Source organism: Calonectris borealis, chromosome 4 (genome assembly GCF_964195595.1).
Source record: "Calonectris borealis chromosome 4, bCalBor7.hap1.2, whole genome shotgun sequence".
In the NCBI taxonomy this organism is placed as follows: domain Eukaryota; kingdom Metazoa; phylum Chordata; class Aves; order Procellariiformes; family Procellariidae; genus Calonectris; species Calonectris borealis.
Window position 1 is genome coordinate 67,809,661 of NC_134315.1, and position 18,274 is coordinate 67,827,934.

An 18,274-nucleotide genomic window follows, 5' to 3' on the forward strand; every position below is an offset into this window, starting at 1 on the left:
AGCAGCAAAATTTAAGAATGTAACAGTTATGAAAATAACACTATTTAAAACACATACATGTTTCATCTCCCTCCAAGCTTATATTAGAGATGGGAAGACCAAAAGTTGAAAATATCTTTTTAAATAGATGAGGTATGTAATGGCTTTTTAGCATATAGAAGTTAGAAAAGTAAATCATATTAATTTTAATGCCTCATAGCTATATGCAAATGTATCTACCCGCAGTCTCTAACTGTGTCACCCTCTTGGCCATGCATTTTAGAAGTTATTCCAGTCATTTGCCAAGTCAGAGATTTCTCAGTAAATATTGACTTTTTCTGTCAAAATTTGCAAATTTCACAGACATTTTTGCTTTTAAAATAAAGTCTTTTAAAATAAGGGTTATTGCGTGTTATTGTAAACTCCTCATATCCAAGGCAAATGAATGCGGAAATCCTCTACATGGATTTATTGTCTGCCAATATGAAGTGGCAGATGCTGCATCAGCCTTTTCTAAAACTGTCAGGTGACATTCTTTTAAAGAAACACCGCAAAAATGCATTTCATTTACTTCATGATGGCCCCTCCAGTCTCCACTTCACAATTCCTGGGAAACACAATTACTTGTTCTTTACTAACATTAAGCTTGTGACAAATTCAGCTAAAGGAAAGTAAAACTCTAAACCACTGAATTGTGTTCAATTTAAAAAATAGTCTTTATTTGATAGAATTCCTAAAAAAATGGTCTTCATTTGACAGAATACCCCTCCTGCATAGTGAGATTATATTTACCTAATTTGAGTGTTTTGAAGCTTCAGTATTTCATCAATTAAAAACCAAAGAATATTTTTCATCAAGTTGCAAGATTACTTATTCTTTCAAATAAGTGTTTTAAATAACTTTCATTATATCCACAGCCAAAAATTCATATTGGTTTTCTGACAGATTTGCCATTAAAAGATTTTATAATTACTCAATACTTTGTTAAAACAACAACAACAAAACCCAAAACCAATCCTATTGATATCACTAGGTTACAATGTCCATTTTTCACTAAAATCCATTCTACACTGGAGGAAAGATTGCAAGAGAGAAAGGAAAAAAAGCAAGTGAAAATTAACAGTCAAATAATTTTGCTATTATTTATAAAAAGCCCATACTATCACTCTGAATAAGGTCACGACACACAACCGTACTATAGAGAGTCAGCATTTATGGCTACATTGATGCAATTTTAGAATTACTGAAATGTTACACCTGTCTTTCAGTAGAAACTATATTATCACCAGGAACCAAAGAACATTCCTTAAGTAAAGCATTTACACCAAATATACAAAAAAAAAATTTAAAAGCTGTGAACACTCTCAATCCTTTTAAGTTAGAAAGATGGCAAAGACAATGAGCGTGTAAGCAGGTAAGTTTATCCCTCAGCTTGTGTGTTCAACTTTGTACAGCTAACACCTTGCCCAAAGATGCATTCATTTACACACCCTCCCTAGCACACGCTAACATTACTGATGGGGGGGGCGGGGAAGAAGGCAAAAAAAGCGTGCCATATTTAGACTGAAAGCACTTGAGGGATTTCCAAGGCTACCTTAATACAACACAATAGTAGAAGCAAAACAAGCAAAACAAATGTAAATCAAGTCCCATCAGAGAGGTGACAGAGAAGGGTCACAGTGGAGGAAGGCAGGCAGGAAGTTTCTGCTAAAGAAGTGATGCAGAACAAGTAATTTGTAACCAGCAATTTTATAATCACAGTTTTACAAATGAATAGCTTGTCAAGTGCTATGTACTTCAAGCATACCTATGCACTAGTGAAAACATGCAGCTATTTTTGAAAATTAATTTCTCAGAACTCGGATTTTGCTCTGAAAATTTAATTTTTAAAATAGTTGGAAATACGTTCATGAGTTTGGCGATTTTAATTATAACCTAATATATCAGATTCTAATAACTGTCAGCCAGATTTAAGTATCAAAGAATCTAAGTCTAGTAGAATATTACAAGTGAACCTGTTTAAACTATACTTTCTATTAAAAAAAAAATTAGATTTGCTGTTGTTTTGAGGATACAAATTCAAAAAACAATTTTGTTTATGTATTTTACAAATTAGACAAACTCAAGCATATATATGATAAAGAATGCTACTGATAAAAGTCACTTTTCTCACTGAAACCCGGTAATACACTATTAGAATAAGAGTTTCCTTGTTAATATTCCATTTCACAGAAAACATGCACTTTCTATTATAGCAAATGACAATTAAAAGAGAAATTTTATAGAATAAGACAAAATTATAATTTGTTCCCTGCCAACTGAGGACAGTTTACAGATAAGGTCCTCTCACAAACAGACACAGAATATCTAGCCCTCAGCTAAAAATAAAAATTTTCGAGTATGCTAGTCAGACTAAAAATGACTCAGAGTATGAGGGAGGATGAATCATCTAAAACATTTTGAGATCAATTATATATGGGATATACATACACTGAGAAAAAAATAAGGTCAAAAAGAGCCTCTAACTTCAGTCTCATCCCTAACAAAGTCAATTTACACAAGAAGTATTAATATTTATTTCTCATGTCACACGTGACAAGGTTTTTTTAGTTCAGTCCCAAGTCAATTTTGAACTTCACATAACCCTTTTTTGCCATCACACAAAAGAGGAAGTGTTTTAATTCTTACTTAGTGTATAAAGTACTAACAAGGATTCATAGTTGGGTCTGCATGTGAAAATATTGGATCCTAGCTTTCCTCCTCCGTCCTTCCCCAATATTTACAGCAAGAAAGCTTTTTTGTTCAGAACAATGAGAATTTCAGCAATACGTCCTGTTGCCAGGATCTATATCAATTCCCACTGACTTTGGAGAGAAGGAGGAAACACAGTTTACAACTTTGGAAAAATTTTGGGAAAAGGAAAAGATTCCATTTAAAAGAGAGATCCACTTCTAACTATCAGGCAAACAAGCCAGAAGACAGGCATATTTTTCCTTTAATGCACATGTGATTTCAAGAGAATTTTACCAATAAAGTCTGCTACAGATGAAGGGAAAAAAACAAAACACAAACCACACTAAAAGACTTGGAAGTCATTTCAGATATATGCTGCAAACTTGAGAGCAGTGAAACACTGGGGAGTCATATTTAGCAAAAATATCCAAACCCCTACTCTCTCAGTTTTTCCGTTGTCCAGAAAATATAACTCAATGTGTATTGAGCATTTGTGTCCAAACACTTGAGAACAGCCAGAGCAGGTTTGCATCTCATTTTCCTTAGCTTACCAGTTGACGTTTTTTTATTATAATTCATCTTTGGTAACTAGAAGAGTAAGTAGAAAATGGTTTGTACATGACAGCAACATTCTCCATACAATAGTACTATGGACTATCCTGATTCCTCTCTCAAGAGAGGCTTCTGATAAACAAACGAAACCCTCCACCCCCAACCATCAGGTGAAGATCCTGGTGACAGGACTAACGCAATGAAAGCTGCTTTTATTACTGATTTAAGAATCTTTATTTAAGCAAGATGGATAAACTGAAGTTTTCAATTTCAGATAAGCGTTTAGGCACTACCAGGCTTGCATCTACCTCCCAACAGATGAAGAAAGAAGGTCTAGGATGTGATACAAGGATCTTCCCCACTATGTGAGCATGAAGTAGAAATCTTGGAGCCCTGGCTATTAATAGGTTTGGAGTCCCTCTTCATTCTGGAAGCCTGCTGATATTATCTGAGTTGATAAAAATCCCTGCAGAGTTTTTTACCACTAATATGTGAGCAGTGGAATAGTTTCACATACCTTCACTTAGCAATACTTATGCAAGGAATGCATTAGACTAAGGAGGATTAAGGAGAACTAGAGCAAACAAAGTAGTGTAGCTGGATGGCACTGTTCTCTGGCTGTTCTCTCTCCAATCCGAAGTAGCTCAGTAAAAGTCCAAATAGCTCTGAGGCTATCCTTTATTTCTGTAATGACTACAGGAGTATGAATGAAAAGAATGAAAAACCCCTCACCTTAACAGTTCAGATGTCCAACACGCTTTCAAAATGTTTTTTTCCCCTCACACAGAGATACAACTGAACATTGAGTTAATAAAATAGCTCACTGTTCTACTTGTTCTCACTAGAAAACTACATTCATTAAATTAGGTCAGAGATTGAAGGTTTTAGGTGTTGTGATCTGACCTTATAGAGTCTATTTGGCTAATCATATTTTAACAGCTTTGAAACTAGAGGTGCTCTTCTTTTTCTTAAACAGCAATCAGGCTGAATTTTCAGGCAGACCCTCCGCCCATACTTGATAACTTATGCTAGTGTTTACCTCCAAAAACTCCATATAAATCTTATTTCTTACTAAGGACTGGGACAGAGACTTCTTAAAAGCCTCAGATAAGACTAAGGTAGGTGCTTATCTCCTAATCATTTTTAGGGGTGATGTCTCACTGCTTCTGATAATTTTCTGTTCATGTCTTCTGATTTGTATTGGAACAAACAAAATGGTATTTGGTAAGTCTTTTTTATTTCCATTAATATATATGTAGTGTCAATCAATCATATTTTGTTACATAGGTCTAAAATGAAGATGAAAAACTTCCTTTTAAAAAAAAAAGATAAAAATGTTCATCCATCTAATCTGCACTTCTCTACATGCAGTTTTTGGCATAAAAATTGTTACACAATATAATGACCACTGAACACTCCTAATATTAGCATTTATTTTACATCTCTCATATATTAAGATACATATATATTGAAGATGGAGTTACTGTGATGGTAAATGAAGTTCCAAAATAGAAGTTCAAGGAATAGAAACTTTCACCTCACGCTGATTATTGCCAAAATATGCGAGTAAGCCATGATAGTTACTTTGAAAATTCCAGCCAAGAGTCTGCAATTCATAAGTAGTAGTAGTATCAAACACCTTCATTCACCCACTTACTATAATACTGTTCTAAATTTGTATATTTAGTGACATACAGATGGGAGGAAAAAGATATTGTTTAAATGTAAGTATCAAATACATTTTTTAAAGTCAAATATTTGAAAAGTAGAAGAAAGGCAAAAATTATGTACAAAAGATGAAGTGCAATGAAAGAAATAAAAATGTATTCATGTCTCAAAACCAAGCAAATCTATGTAATAATTACTAGTTCAAAGAGTATTTGAAACCCTCTCAGGTCCTAAAAACTTCTCAACAAACACCCTTGTATCTTGGACTGCACCTTCTCTCATAGGCTTCTCAATAATGTGTGACAGAAGATAATGATGAGGTTCTCACACATCCAATTAGGTACGTCAGTCCAAAAGCAAGAACAAATCCCTTTCAGTAAAGGAGGATTAGCACTTGAAGTAGAAGTGCGTTCTTAAGCAGGCATCAGACTTCAAGGACTGCAGGTAATAACAAATCCATTGATATACCAACAGCCACTTTGATACTAAAACTGCAGGAAATTTTATTATTGGTATATGAAAACAAAGGAGGACAAAATAGAGAACTTTGTGAATCAGATTTCATCATTTAGTCATCTTCTTCCCCTTAGACCTCACAAGCTTAAAATACTGATTTGACTGTATTTATACTTTAAGTGAAAATATAAAAAATATTATATATTATAAAATTTACAAGTATATATTAACATAAATATTACAAACATGCTCTAATACATAAGTTTTTACACACTAATTTTCTGTATCAGACTTGCATGAATACCTGCCTGAAATTTGGTAACAAAGCAAGTATGTCAGAGGGAAAAATATTAATTTAACAAGCTTTTTCTTACTGTCTGACACATGGGAAGGAGGGCTTATAAGAAGAGAAAGAATGGGAATATCAATTGCCTCTCTACTACCCCCATAGAAGTCTGGTAAGGAAAACATCACCAAGCGCACACAGTATATTCCAATTCTCTTCACAATAGACACACTACTTCTTACCTCAAAAAAGCGTTACATACTTGACTGGGTGAGAAAACATCTACAATTCTGATAGCAAGTAGATACGATGTCAATCAGTCTGCAGTCTGACCAGACATAGACCACCTCCAGGTCCGTAGGTTATACAGATCAAAGCTAGCTGGTGTCAGATGTCTGCCTGCGCAACCATGTAGGCATATTCTAAGTGTCTCTATTATTGGGCCCCTTGCAAAATATAGGGAGAATAAGACAAATACTCTTTAAGTAGGATCCAACTCCACATTTACCTATGCTTGAATCTCTCTTGTTCAATTTTATTCAGATTTAAATGAACCAGAACCTTGATTTCTTTAAAAGAGAAACTGCAAGTTTTCCACATGCAAGAAAATGGCATCTTCAGAAAGGGCTTAAAGAGGATTCTGGCTGTCTGGTACTCAACCATCTTTATTTTTCTTAACTAACTTTAATAATTTTATCCAGACTGGAACTCCCTAACTAAATACTAGTTGAGTTGGAGGTTAGAGATAAGAAGGGTAAAGCCAAGAAATGTCAAACCTACTAGCCCAAAATTCTAACTTGCCATTTAGTTTACAAGTTATGTTCTACTCTTTTTGCTTTCTTCTGAAATATTTTAGTTTCTTCAAAAAGCCTTCCATGATTGCAGAGATACCCTGTGCCATGTATCAATAAATAAAAGACCAAATAAATATGAACAAAATAAATATTTAAGAACATGGCATAGATTGCATATTTGCACAACAGAAGAAAATGGTTGTTGATTTTGTAAACAAGAAAAGTCTACAAGAACACTGAATTTCACCGCCTACAGTGAAAATGCTGAGTATCACTCCTTCCTATGCAAAGCTTACTGACTTCAAGCCACAAACAGAGTCATTGTTCCATTTAACTGCTGGGAAGCTCTTTGCTTTTAAAAGTTGGCTTCTGTTGCTATTACTTCAACATTACTTCAGAGTCTTCAGACTACTGTGTTTAAAGGTTCATTGCAAATTAATCAGCCAGCAATATTTTAAACATTAAAGATGAATATTCCCCTTCCTCTCTCTGACAAACTGTTTCATGTTTCCTGCTATTAATTTATTATGGAAGAGAATGCCATTTTTCTTAACAACTGGTACAAATCTTGAAGAGAGTTTGTATTTTAAGATTTCAGTATTTTTGCTTCAATTGTCTTAAGAGACACTGACAGTCTAATTACAGCCAGCCAAGAAGCAGCTACTATAACAGATCCATCAACCTGACAGCCTGAAAGACAAATCTTAAAACTAGAAAGTCTGCTTATAGACTGTGTTATGAACATGAATGGAGAAAATTCAACCTTGAAACCCTTTCATATGTGGTTGGTAAATAGCTTTACACTATAAGGTAAACTTTTCTTAAAGAAAAGTTTGCATGTTTAAATGTGATAATGCAAGAACTGTTTATTGAAGTAAGATAGGGTAATTTAATTAGAGAAAAAAAAAATTCCAAGATCTCAAAGTAATGAGGAACCTGTGACACAAATCCTAATCTGGCAAATGACAGCTGCAGAATGAATTCAAAAGATTTTTACCAGACTAATTATCTGTTAATGGCCAGGCTCAGCGGGACACAACAAATTCCCAAGGTTTAGTTTCCAAGTCATGTGATTCGATCTTTAGCATGGCAGATGGCAGACAATGACTGCATACCGCTCTTTTATTCCAAAAGCTACACACACCATTTCTGTTACCCAGCACTAAAATTATTGTAATCATACGTCAACAAAGATATAACGTTACCACTGGTGACACCGCTATTTTTGCAGTGATTGTTTCCCACACTGTGCAGCATGTCATTTTTATTAAGTGCTGTCAGCTCTTGGTGTGCACAGACAAAAAATGAAAACCCAGTAGGATTTATCCTCTCTATAGATCCACAAAGACTCCAGCAAGTTGGATGTCACTTTTAACAGGACACACATGCTTGCTTTTAGCTAAAATATCAGCAATTTTTTTCAGTTGCCATGCTCTAATTTAAAAGTGCTGACTTTGAATCAGGGTCTGATTTTGCATTCATTTTGATAAATAGAGACTCTATTATTTTAACATCCCACTTCACCAGCCTGTTAGTTTGATGGCAGTGGGTATTACTAATCACATATCTAAACCTTACCTCACTGAAAAAGGTTAAATTCACAGCCACTGGACCCCAGCCATTACATTCTCAGTAACGTTACACCACAGTCCCAAAGCTAGAATTATGTATCCTTGTGGGGAGGAAAGAGATATATGTTCTCTATTTTATCTGTACTATATTTTGGGTTATTGATCTCCGGAAAGTAAGAATAATATACAGGGGGCCCCTGTCCCATCCCTCCCCCCACAACAATTTCTAAAGACCTTTGTTCCAGAGAGCCAAGTTTTCCAGTGCTAGACTGTGGCCATTTCACATGGCATGACCTTTATTTTTTGCATATGCAACAAAGCTGAAAAGCTTCCTCAGCATTATTGTTCACTGCTAGTTTAAGATGCTCTTCTAAGATGAGTCACTAGACGTTCAAGGTTCTGTTTCTTTAATACTTTTTCTGTAGCACCTTAAGCATCACAATTTTGTTATTTTAAACAAATTCCTTACCATTTTGCATTTTCTTTTTTCCTCAGAATGGTAATTGGACTGGTAGTATGATCCTCTGACAACTGTGATAAAAACTGTAAATACTTTCTAGGGTAAATCCTAAACCACACATTACCTGCCTGTGGCCTTTGTACCACTGCATGTTATGAAAATGCTTTAGAAAGTGTTCCATGACAAGATTTGTAGCTGGAAGATGATCTCTGTATTTTCATATTTAGGGTATTCTTCAGATCCCTGCATCTATGACAGGGCATAGTTAATTTCAGGTTAGTTTCAGATAACACTTCCTTCCATAAATAACTACAGATGGGAATATTTCTATGTCCATGGACAGAGGCCAAAATTATCTCCTCTGCTTGAGTACACTATTTCCTCTTTTCTTCTAGCAATAAATAACCACAGCTTCCAGTTCTGAGCACACCGATTGAAAGTCTGAACAAAAATATGACGTAGCGGTGTCCATGGACGAATTCATTTCCTGTCATACGGACTTCCTCAAGATTAGGGCCACTTTAATTCTTTTGTTTTCCTTAGACTTGCAAGATTTGTATCCCACACTGAGTAGACAGACATCTCTCCACAGTTGTTCTCTGAAACAATTCTAGCCTCTAGTACAAGCCCAACTTCTCCTAAATCAGATTTCATATGCAGTATTAGAAGAGGTTTGCTAGCACTGGGATAAAACTTGCTCTAACTGTACACCCTGCTCTGTGAATTTTCTGTGGGATGCAGGTGTGTGTACATGCACATTTTAATGGTAACTGGCATTCAGATTTTTGTTATTTTATCTCTAGCTCAACAACTTTTCTGAAGTTGTAGATAGCCTTTAGTTACGGAAAACACTCAAAAACAAAAAAGTTTTCAGAAACCTCGGAGACTGTTAGACTCCATTTACCTGCTCCAACAAAAATCACCTCTTCATTAATCTTAATTTTACAGTGACTATTTACCACTGAATTCTGATTAACCACTGGATCTGATTAATTTTAAGCCTATTATTTCTTCTCCTATACACAGGGAAGATACAGAAGTCATTTCCTTTTTCTTTGCTAATTTTTTTTTTTGTTCATCCCCCTGAAAACTTGTTGATGATCTTTCTCTAGTTTAAGCAATCCAATTTTCTTCAATCTTTCTTCATAGAACATGTTTTCTTAATTCTTTTTACTCTTCTCTGGTTTTTCCATAATAAAGCTGTCTCTTGCTGCTATCATTGCATTGAGTGAGACAGAGCAGAATGGCCACCTGACACGTACATCAGGAACAAGATGATTGACCATACCTTCCGTATGGATTTGCTTTTCCTCTCCTATGTACAACCATTGACACCATTAATTCATCTTCAGCTGTGATCCTTTACCACTTCAACCAGAACTACTTGCCATTTCCTATCTGCATTGTTAATATCTAGTGAGTCTAAGATTACTCAGCCTGCCTTATCTTAAGCTATTTCTGCAGTTTATCAAGATTATTCTAATTTTCTTTTGTCCAGGTTTCCTGTAGCTCATCTGTTTGGTGTGTTCTTTGTATTTATTAAGCATATCCTCCATTCCATCTTCCAGGTCATTTACAGTGACTAGTATAGACACACATTCATTGACCCCTACTCAATATAAAATTCCAGTTTGGCAGTGAATCATCAATAATCATTCAGAACAACAGTATTCCAACTGTGCATCCACTAAGTAGTGCATTTTTTCTAGACCATGCTTCCCTAGCTGACTTATGTGAAAAGACAATGTCAAAAAAGCTTACTTCAGATACAAGGAAGTAGCCACTATTGTTTTCTTCCCCTTGTCTCTCCCTCCAGTCAAGTCATTGTTTCATAACCCTTTATTGTTAAAAAACCACCACCACAAAAAAAACCAACACCCCCCCGCAAACCCCCACACCATACACTCTCTGTTGAAGCATTTTGTGTCCTGAGCTCAATCCAAAACAGCAGACTCCCTGAACAGACAGGTGCTATGGTCAGAGCCCTTATAGACTATAACGCACATAAAGGTGACTGTACCAAACAATGTGGAACTTTTCAACTTCCAGGTAATAGAGGTGTTCCACTGCTACATATTTACTTGTGAAGGAGCAAAAGGATCCAGCCAACCATCAGCAAGTGATTCACAGTATTGCTTCCTCAATTTTTTTCCCCCCATAAGTCTCAGAGTGAAGTTTATTTAGCTCAACCTCAGGGACACTCATCTCATCCAATGAACATCAGCTGTAGGATCATTGGACTCTTCCAGGACTCCTCTATTCTCTTATTCTGGGTTTCCCTATGCCTTGGAAAGTAATCTTTAGCTCTTCCACATTGGTTTTGTCTCACATCCATCCAGTGAATGAGAAACATCACTCTTGACAACATCTAGTATGAGCTTTTCTTTTCCTCCTCTTTACTCCTCTGTAAGTGTGTATTTTTTCTGATTTAATTTCCCAGGCCACTTAGTTCCTATTCTCTTGGAAGGTCTCTCTCTCGGAAATTCTATTCTCTCTCTTTTAAAGACAATCTAAATACTACTTCTGGTTGCATGCTATATTAATTGAGATTTTCAGATCTGAATGACAGAAGCCTATGTGCCAAAAGAACTGAAACAAGTATATGGGAATATTGGTTGTACTAATAAACGAGATCTCTTCTTCTCATCCCTTGTTTTGGTTTCTGCCCTCTATGATGGGTATGTTAATAGCTCCAGTTGGTCTCCTTAGTATTTCCACTACAAAGCAAATACAAAATTCAGCTTACAGAAGCTATCATCTCTACAACGAATTTTAAAATCTGTCACTGGAAAGTAAAAAATTAGAGAGGAGAGCATGATAAGTCTGATGAATACTTCCAAACATAATATCTGTTTTCTTCAGTTACCCATTTACTTTTAATGAGCACCTTATGAAAAACTTAGTTAACAGAAAATTAGGGAGCTTTTGGTTTCAGAGATAGCCACCAACATACCTGTGGCCCATCAAAAAACACTTTTAAAATAAGGCTTATCTGTGATATGTTCTCACTATTTTGGGAATGGAGTATAAAAAAGGTGGCTCGTCCACCTTTTCAATCCTGTTATGGATATTAATCCACAAAGCTGCAACACAATGCAAGCTTAAAAAGTTACTATCTTCGTGGAGTGAAGATTTAATTTTCTTTTGTGTGTCAAATAATACATGCTTCACAGTTCTGTATGGCTTTTTCTGAGTGTCTCACAGGAAATTCCACATGCACACAGAGACACACCCCCCATACATTATATTCTTTTAAACAATTAGTGCAGGTAATTTACCATTAAGTTGCTACCCTACACTTCGCAATGACTGAAGCTTGAAGCTTGTTTAGTAAGATAGAAACCCTCCATTCTCTTCCAAGATAACGAAGGGTTAACTTCCCAACTGGAGAAGTTCCAGTCTGACTGTCCTTGCTTCACAGTAGGATAGTGACAGATTCCAGCAAAGAATAGAAAGGAAAAATGCAGCCAAGTAAGGAAAACACTTTGGTCAAGCAAATATATTAGGCAAACCTCAATGTCAGAAGCACAAAGACTGGAATAGCAGAAGCCTGCACTGCAGAGTTAAAGCCTAGTTACTTTTACAGGAATATTTTTCCTCACATAGAAACCATCACAAAAGTCTTGGGAGGTAAAAAAAGTTGGTTGCTCAACAGCTTAAAAGTGAAAAGTCAGCCTTGCATCAATGTAGTTAAAAAAAAAATTCTGTACTTGAAGCTACAAAGCACTAATATTCTAAGTTACAGCATCCATACTGAAACTGAAGATAAAAGGAAACCTTGTAAATGTTATAAAATCTTACAATTAAAAGCTAGATAATTGTCTGTCTTCACACACAATAATCAAGGAAAATACCCTACATGGATGCTATTCTCTGTGTTACTATTATCATCAAGATGTTGCTACAGTCAAGATTAATGAAGTCAGAAGAGTAAATAAAAATTATTTTGAGGACATCTTTTCTATTGTACTGCTCAAAATTAAAAAGATTTCTTCACAGATCACTGGTTTCATGATCATTTCTTACTACATATTAAATAGTTCTACTGGAAAACAAAATTGCCCCATAAGTTAACAGAACAACACATTCCCTAATAAAAGGATACAAATTTTATACATGCATGTTTTAAACACCAGAATTTCAGCATCAATTCCATATTAAACAGAAAATACAACCTAAACCTATCTGCTCACAAAAAAACCCGTAAAAAATAGTGTTTCCTCAGAGATAAAAATATGAAGGAGCAAGGAAAAGAAAAAAACAAAACCCTGAGAAACACAAGAGCTACATTTATAGGAAGATAGTAATTTACAAAATGTCTCTTTTTTTTTTTTTTAATGGTTGCCTTTCAAGCTGTGCCAACACTACAATGAACATAAAAGATCTGCCTCCCTGGCAGATTTAGAAGAATAAGCAATTACTACATTAGAGAAAATAGGCTCAGAAATTTCCACCAATTGGTAATTGGCAGCAAAGCAACTCTTTATTTGCCAAACCCCACAAAGCCCTTGGGCACCAACCTCTACATATACCAACAATGAACAAACAAAGGAAAAATAAAACCCTATTGCCTAAAACTGGGGTCAGCCCTTCATTCTGGAGAAAAAGAAACAAACAAAAAAACCCCCAGAAGTCTCTATCCTCCTAGATAACCAGAAGGAGGCTTTTATTATCAGGGTGTTTAAAGCCATAGGTATTCTGTCTGGGGCACTGTATCCCATGACCACTTAATCACGATTACACTATGGTTTTGCAAGCAAAGGCTCCTTCCCAAAGTCTATGGAAAAGCAAAAGGCCTTTCTTCCAAATGGAAGGGAGGTCTCCACATTTATGCACTACTGCTGCTGAAACAGTTTACACAGGCAGTTGTAAGGAGCAGCTATTTGCAGGCTGTTAGCAGTGAGAACTAGGGATTTCCCAATCCTGCTTGAGAACACCTACATCTACAGTCCAAGTTTTATTACTGCCTTTACCATAGAAGGGCAAGAGGAGGTATTGCAGCAACCAGAAATCTTACACTTATTTTAGAGCATTACCAATGATTGGTCATCCTCACTGGGGACTGAAGACCGCCATCATCCACCATGGGTGACAGTAATGTGCAAGCAACATATGTGAGATTTAATGTTAATTAATTTTATTGATCCCTGATGCACTACTGCATCTTCCATATCAATGCAGACCAGTGAGTTTCTACTGTATTAACAATGCAATAGAAGAGGTGAATCTGAACTGAGAATCCTACTTTTTGCAGTTTCCTTTCCTGACTCTTTCTATCTACTTGCTTGAGAAGATTAAAATCATCTTATCTGAGACAGTAACAGAAGACTTCATGGGCAGAAAAGACTAATTACTGTATAATAAATATCCTCAAAGCTATTTTATTATGAATTAAATTAAACATGACTAAGTCACATTTCGGATGTTCCTAGAAAGGATTCTCTCTTAACAAATCTCGTTAACAAATCTCATTAAAAATCAAACCTATTAGAAGAACTAAAGAGCACATTATAGTGCCACGAAGTACTGAAAACCAAGAGTCTCAATGATGGATTTGCCTTGCTATATTTAATACCAAAGAACAGAAGTTCTTTTCAAGCACTTAATTATAAAGAGCGTATCCACAGCACACACAACATAATCAGAGAGACAGATCGAGACAATCTGAGTAAGGGCACTTGTTCTGCAATACATTTGCTAGCAACTTCCAACAAAAAAAGGTGCTTTTTAAGTAGTCTATAGGATTACAACCATTATAAAAAGCTTGACAATAAAAATTCCCACATCTGTTTGAACACAATTGAAACTTTCACAAGTAGTTCATGCAAATATATAGGTATGCAGGTGTGCAAAAACACCTGTTGAATGAGCAAGGATCCTAATATTGAGTCAACAATACAATAGTCCAGGTACCTAATATTGAATGCGATCTACTTTGCAGCCGGTGCTGCTCCGTGTTACCAAAGTCACAATGCTGTCAAAGTTCCACATCAGTGTCAAATAAAAGTACCAAGTATCAAAATCCTGTTCCATAAAGGGCCGAGTCATTAACCTGACTGATCAACAGCAAATGTATTCGTGACACTTTTACCTGGTGCAGTACAACATTGTGGGCCACTCCTTTGTATTTCTGAGTGAGAATAAAAGACCTACCACATCATTAATCCTGGCAGCATGTTTCTGCAGTGGTAAAACTAAAAGCAAAAGCAAGTTGCAAAGATATGACCACCCCCCCAGAATTATTCATTTCAGATAAAATTCTTGACCTTAGATCATGTCCAAAAAGACATTTCAGTCCTTTTGTTAGTTAAATAGCAATCTGTGGAAGTGAAATGGAAGGAGGCAGACATTTTTTTCTTATACCACTCAGCACTATGTAGTAGTTTGAAAACATGACTCTGCTTCTGAAAACAAATATGTATTTTAACAAGTTTGCTTTCAAATGTTTCAAATAAACGGTATTACTTAATTAATACACACTTTTTTAGCAATGCAACAGAGTTAATACACGAAAAAGATTTTTTTTCTTTTTTTTTTTTACTTAGAATGCAAAGTGGTCAACTTCTTTTGCATTATATACAATTTTAATTTTTTGGTAGATATTAATATTTTAATACGAATTTTAAAAGTTGTCATTTATTAACCTGTCCTCATTCAGAAGCAGGTTAAAGCAGATACAGTAACAAGAATTTAAGGTACACAACCAAAGAAGCTGAGATTAACTCATAATTATTACAGGGTCACAGTAATTTATTCTCCTACCTGCTTTCCATCCAGTGTACAAAGTCTCTTGACTACACCCGAATCTAACTTAATGGCTTCTGTGATGTCAGTCAAGACCTGTTCGAAGGAGTGAGCAGTCTTCTTATTGAGCAGAATTCTCACAGCTTTCCGTGGTTTTACTCCACTCCTAATAACAGTCACTAATTTGGGTTTAATGAAATCTTTACTCTCCTTCACTTCACTCTTTGTGGATGTCAAAGATGTCAAGGATCGAGTGGACCCAGTTCTTATGTTCACACACCAGTTTGGATTGACATTCTTGGTGTAATCAACTTTGCGATACGGTTCATTGGATGCACATACATAACTTTCACCTGAAAAGAAGATGACATTTTCATAATTTAAGGGATTTTGCAACTATTTTTTGTCAATTTAAAAAAAATGACAAATTTTTCAGAAGGAGTGATTTTACTGTATTTCAGCTGCAGGCCATTCTAAATGCAGGATTGTAAATCATCAGAGCTTTCCACCCAAACAATACTCTCATAGAATGGTTTCAAGAGATTTCAAAACACCTCTGGTTAAGAAATTTAAAAAAAAAAAAAAATCAACAAACAGTAAAGGGTAATGACAGGGTTGACGATATTTCCCATTTCTTTTGGATCATAAGTTCTGACTGCAGAGTCATTTTGCAAGTGCTTAAATTACTTGAGCTCACAATACATGACATCAAGAGCATTCTCCTACAGCAAATATCCAGGTCCTTCCCTATATATTCCTCAAGTATATACTTCAAGATGTGTACACACATACCTATGTTTAATAATGAATTATTTTAAAAGGAGCAAGCTTTAACAGAATAAAATTCAAGCATCTCAAGATTCTTGCCTTGAAGGACACATTAATTTACCAGGAGTTATTGCCTTTCTACCGAGGATACACTGTTGAAATGTATTCACTTCAACATTTTTTAGACCAACAAACACTTGTTGAGGCCGCAAATGAGACTTTGAGACTACAGGAATATGAAAGGACATCTACACTTCCCCATTTTAATTTCTTTCCTAATTCAAAGCCTGCACTGCTGATATCCCCTGAAGTCATGGAAGGGAGGTCAGAGGACAAAAATGTTGTCACAGGCTAGTAATATGCACCTTTACATCAAATTATTTAAAGTGGCCCAGCCATGACGCAGACCTAAGGAATTTGTTACTTTTCTCCATTCCTTGACATAATGCAAGGCTGGACAGCAACTGGGGTTTTTTAGAAGAGGACAGTTTTCCCTTCAAACTGCTGTTTGTTGTTTATCACAACTCTCAATGTCTGACAGCAATATTCAAGATGCAGTCTATGACAAAGGACATCTTTAACTCTGGGTTATTTCTGTAATCCACATCCTTGGGATCTCACAAAATGACATCCAAAGACTTTCCCGAAGAGGCAGAGTATTGCCAGAAGGATGAAAGGGAAGCATTCCAAACTGACGGAACACACCATTCCTCCAGGCAGAAGAGCTACCTGTATCTTAAAAAGCTTAGCCTGTTCTAAAATTAAAGCTACACGCTCAAGGTCACTGGTGGAACAAACCAAACTCACCTCCTATATCCAAAGCAAGAGGAGTAAAGAGTACACATACATCTATTGGACAGTATTGCACAAGTTACAAAACATATACCTATGTTTAGATACACACTAGAAAACTTTTAAACACTACTTTTACTTTCTGAACTCTGGTTTGGAGAGTTGATTTAGCTTAGAAGTTGTATAGCTTATTCTGAAAGTAGTTTACTATCTTGCTTTTAAGCCCCTGAAGAATTACTGTGATCTGAAAGACTTTTTCATGTTTCTTTTCCCATACCAGTTATACTGCTTTCTAATTTATCTTGTATTTAGACCTTCTTGAAAGTTTACTTACTGTATTTGAAAGAAAACAGATTATAATTAAGTCAAGTTAACAATGATTTTGTTTGGGAAAGTTTGGCAGCCAGTTCTGCCTCCACAAACATCACTGGGACTGTACTCCACTGAGGTACAAAGAAACTATTTGGTGTGAGGTTTTATGGATGCCACTGCCTTGCCTGTATTCTTCCTCTTCACTCATCCCCATCATTCCTCCTCGTATTCATAGACCAAGTGGTGCACAAAACAGAAACCAATACAGACAAAACCAGACCTCTTCTTTCCCCAAAAAATCCGCAAAGAAAAATGAGCTGTTTTCAGCCCATAAACTCCTTGAATGGGATTTCCACACAGCTGCATGCACACTAGCACTAATCTACAAGTAGGGGGAAAAAAACCCACACAGCTTAGGAAGAACTGTGGTGGCCTAGAAGCTTACGCTGCCCCAGAACTACATGCTAAGTTGCAACAAGTCTCCAAGCAATCCAATTTAAATAGACCTGCTTTGAGCAAGACATTGGATGAAATTACCTCAGAAGGTCCCTTCCAAACTAAATTATCCTATGATTCTAAATAAGTGGACAGTTCTCTTTCAACAGCTGTTTTCAGAGACCTTTCACTCATCTATCCTGTTATTGTGAAATAGCATGAGGTATTCAACTTTTGTTACAGCACCTCAGCTGCAACACCAAGCAAAGGCTTCCCCCTCTACATCTTTTAATCCTAGATTCAAAGGACTATGCTTATTTTCTGAACAATTTCTAATAAGCCATGAAGCTGACTATCTCTAAATACAGCGCTGCCAAATAAGAAGCATCTCAAAGCAGCTGGTAGTTCAATTCATACCAATAGACTTCCTAACATTATAACTGCTGATCATTTTGTTATTCTTCCCTCTACAACTAGTTTACTGTGTGACATAGAACCCTGGCATGGTTTAACCCCAGCCAGCAACTAAGCACCACACAGCTGCTTGCTCACTCCCCCCACAATGGGATGGGGAAGAGAAAAATCAACAAAACCCTTTAGGACAGCAGAAATTGTCCCGTTATAAAATTTTCAGTCAGTATTAATCCAAAAGGATCTTTATTTCTTTAAAATAGCAGTGTAAAACTCTTTGCTTTCTACTAGTTCCCTTGCTTGATGCATGAAT

The 18,274-nt window shown here is 35.9% G+C and overlaps 1 protein-coding gene across 1 annotated transcript in view; it reads right to left on the minus strand.

Moving 5' to 3' along the window:
• DCLK2 (doublecortin like kinase 2) overlaps nucleotides 1-18,274 on the minus strand; it is an 88,100-nt gene that overhangs the window by 60,562 nt on the left and 9,264 nt on the right. The window contains exon 2 of the mRNA XM_075149995.1: nucleotides 15,262-15,596. Coding sequence (XP_075006096.1) covers nucleotides 15,262-15,596 — 335 coding nt within the window. The remainder of the gene's footprint in view (nucleotides 1-15,261; nucleotides 15,597-18,274) is intronic.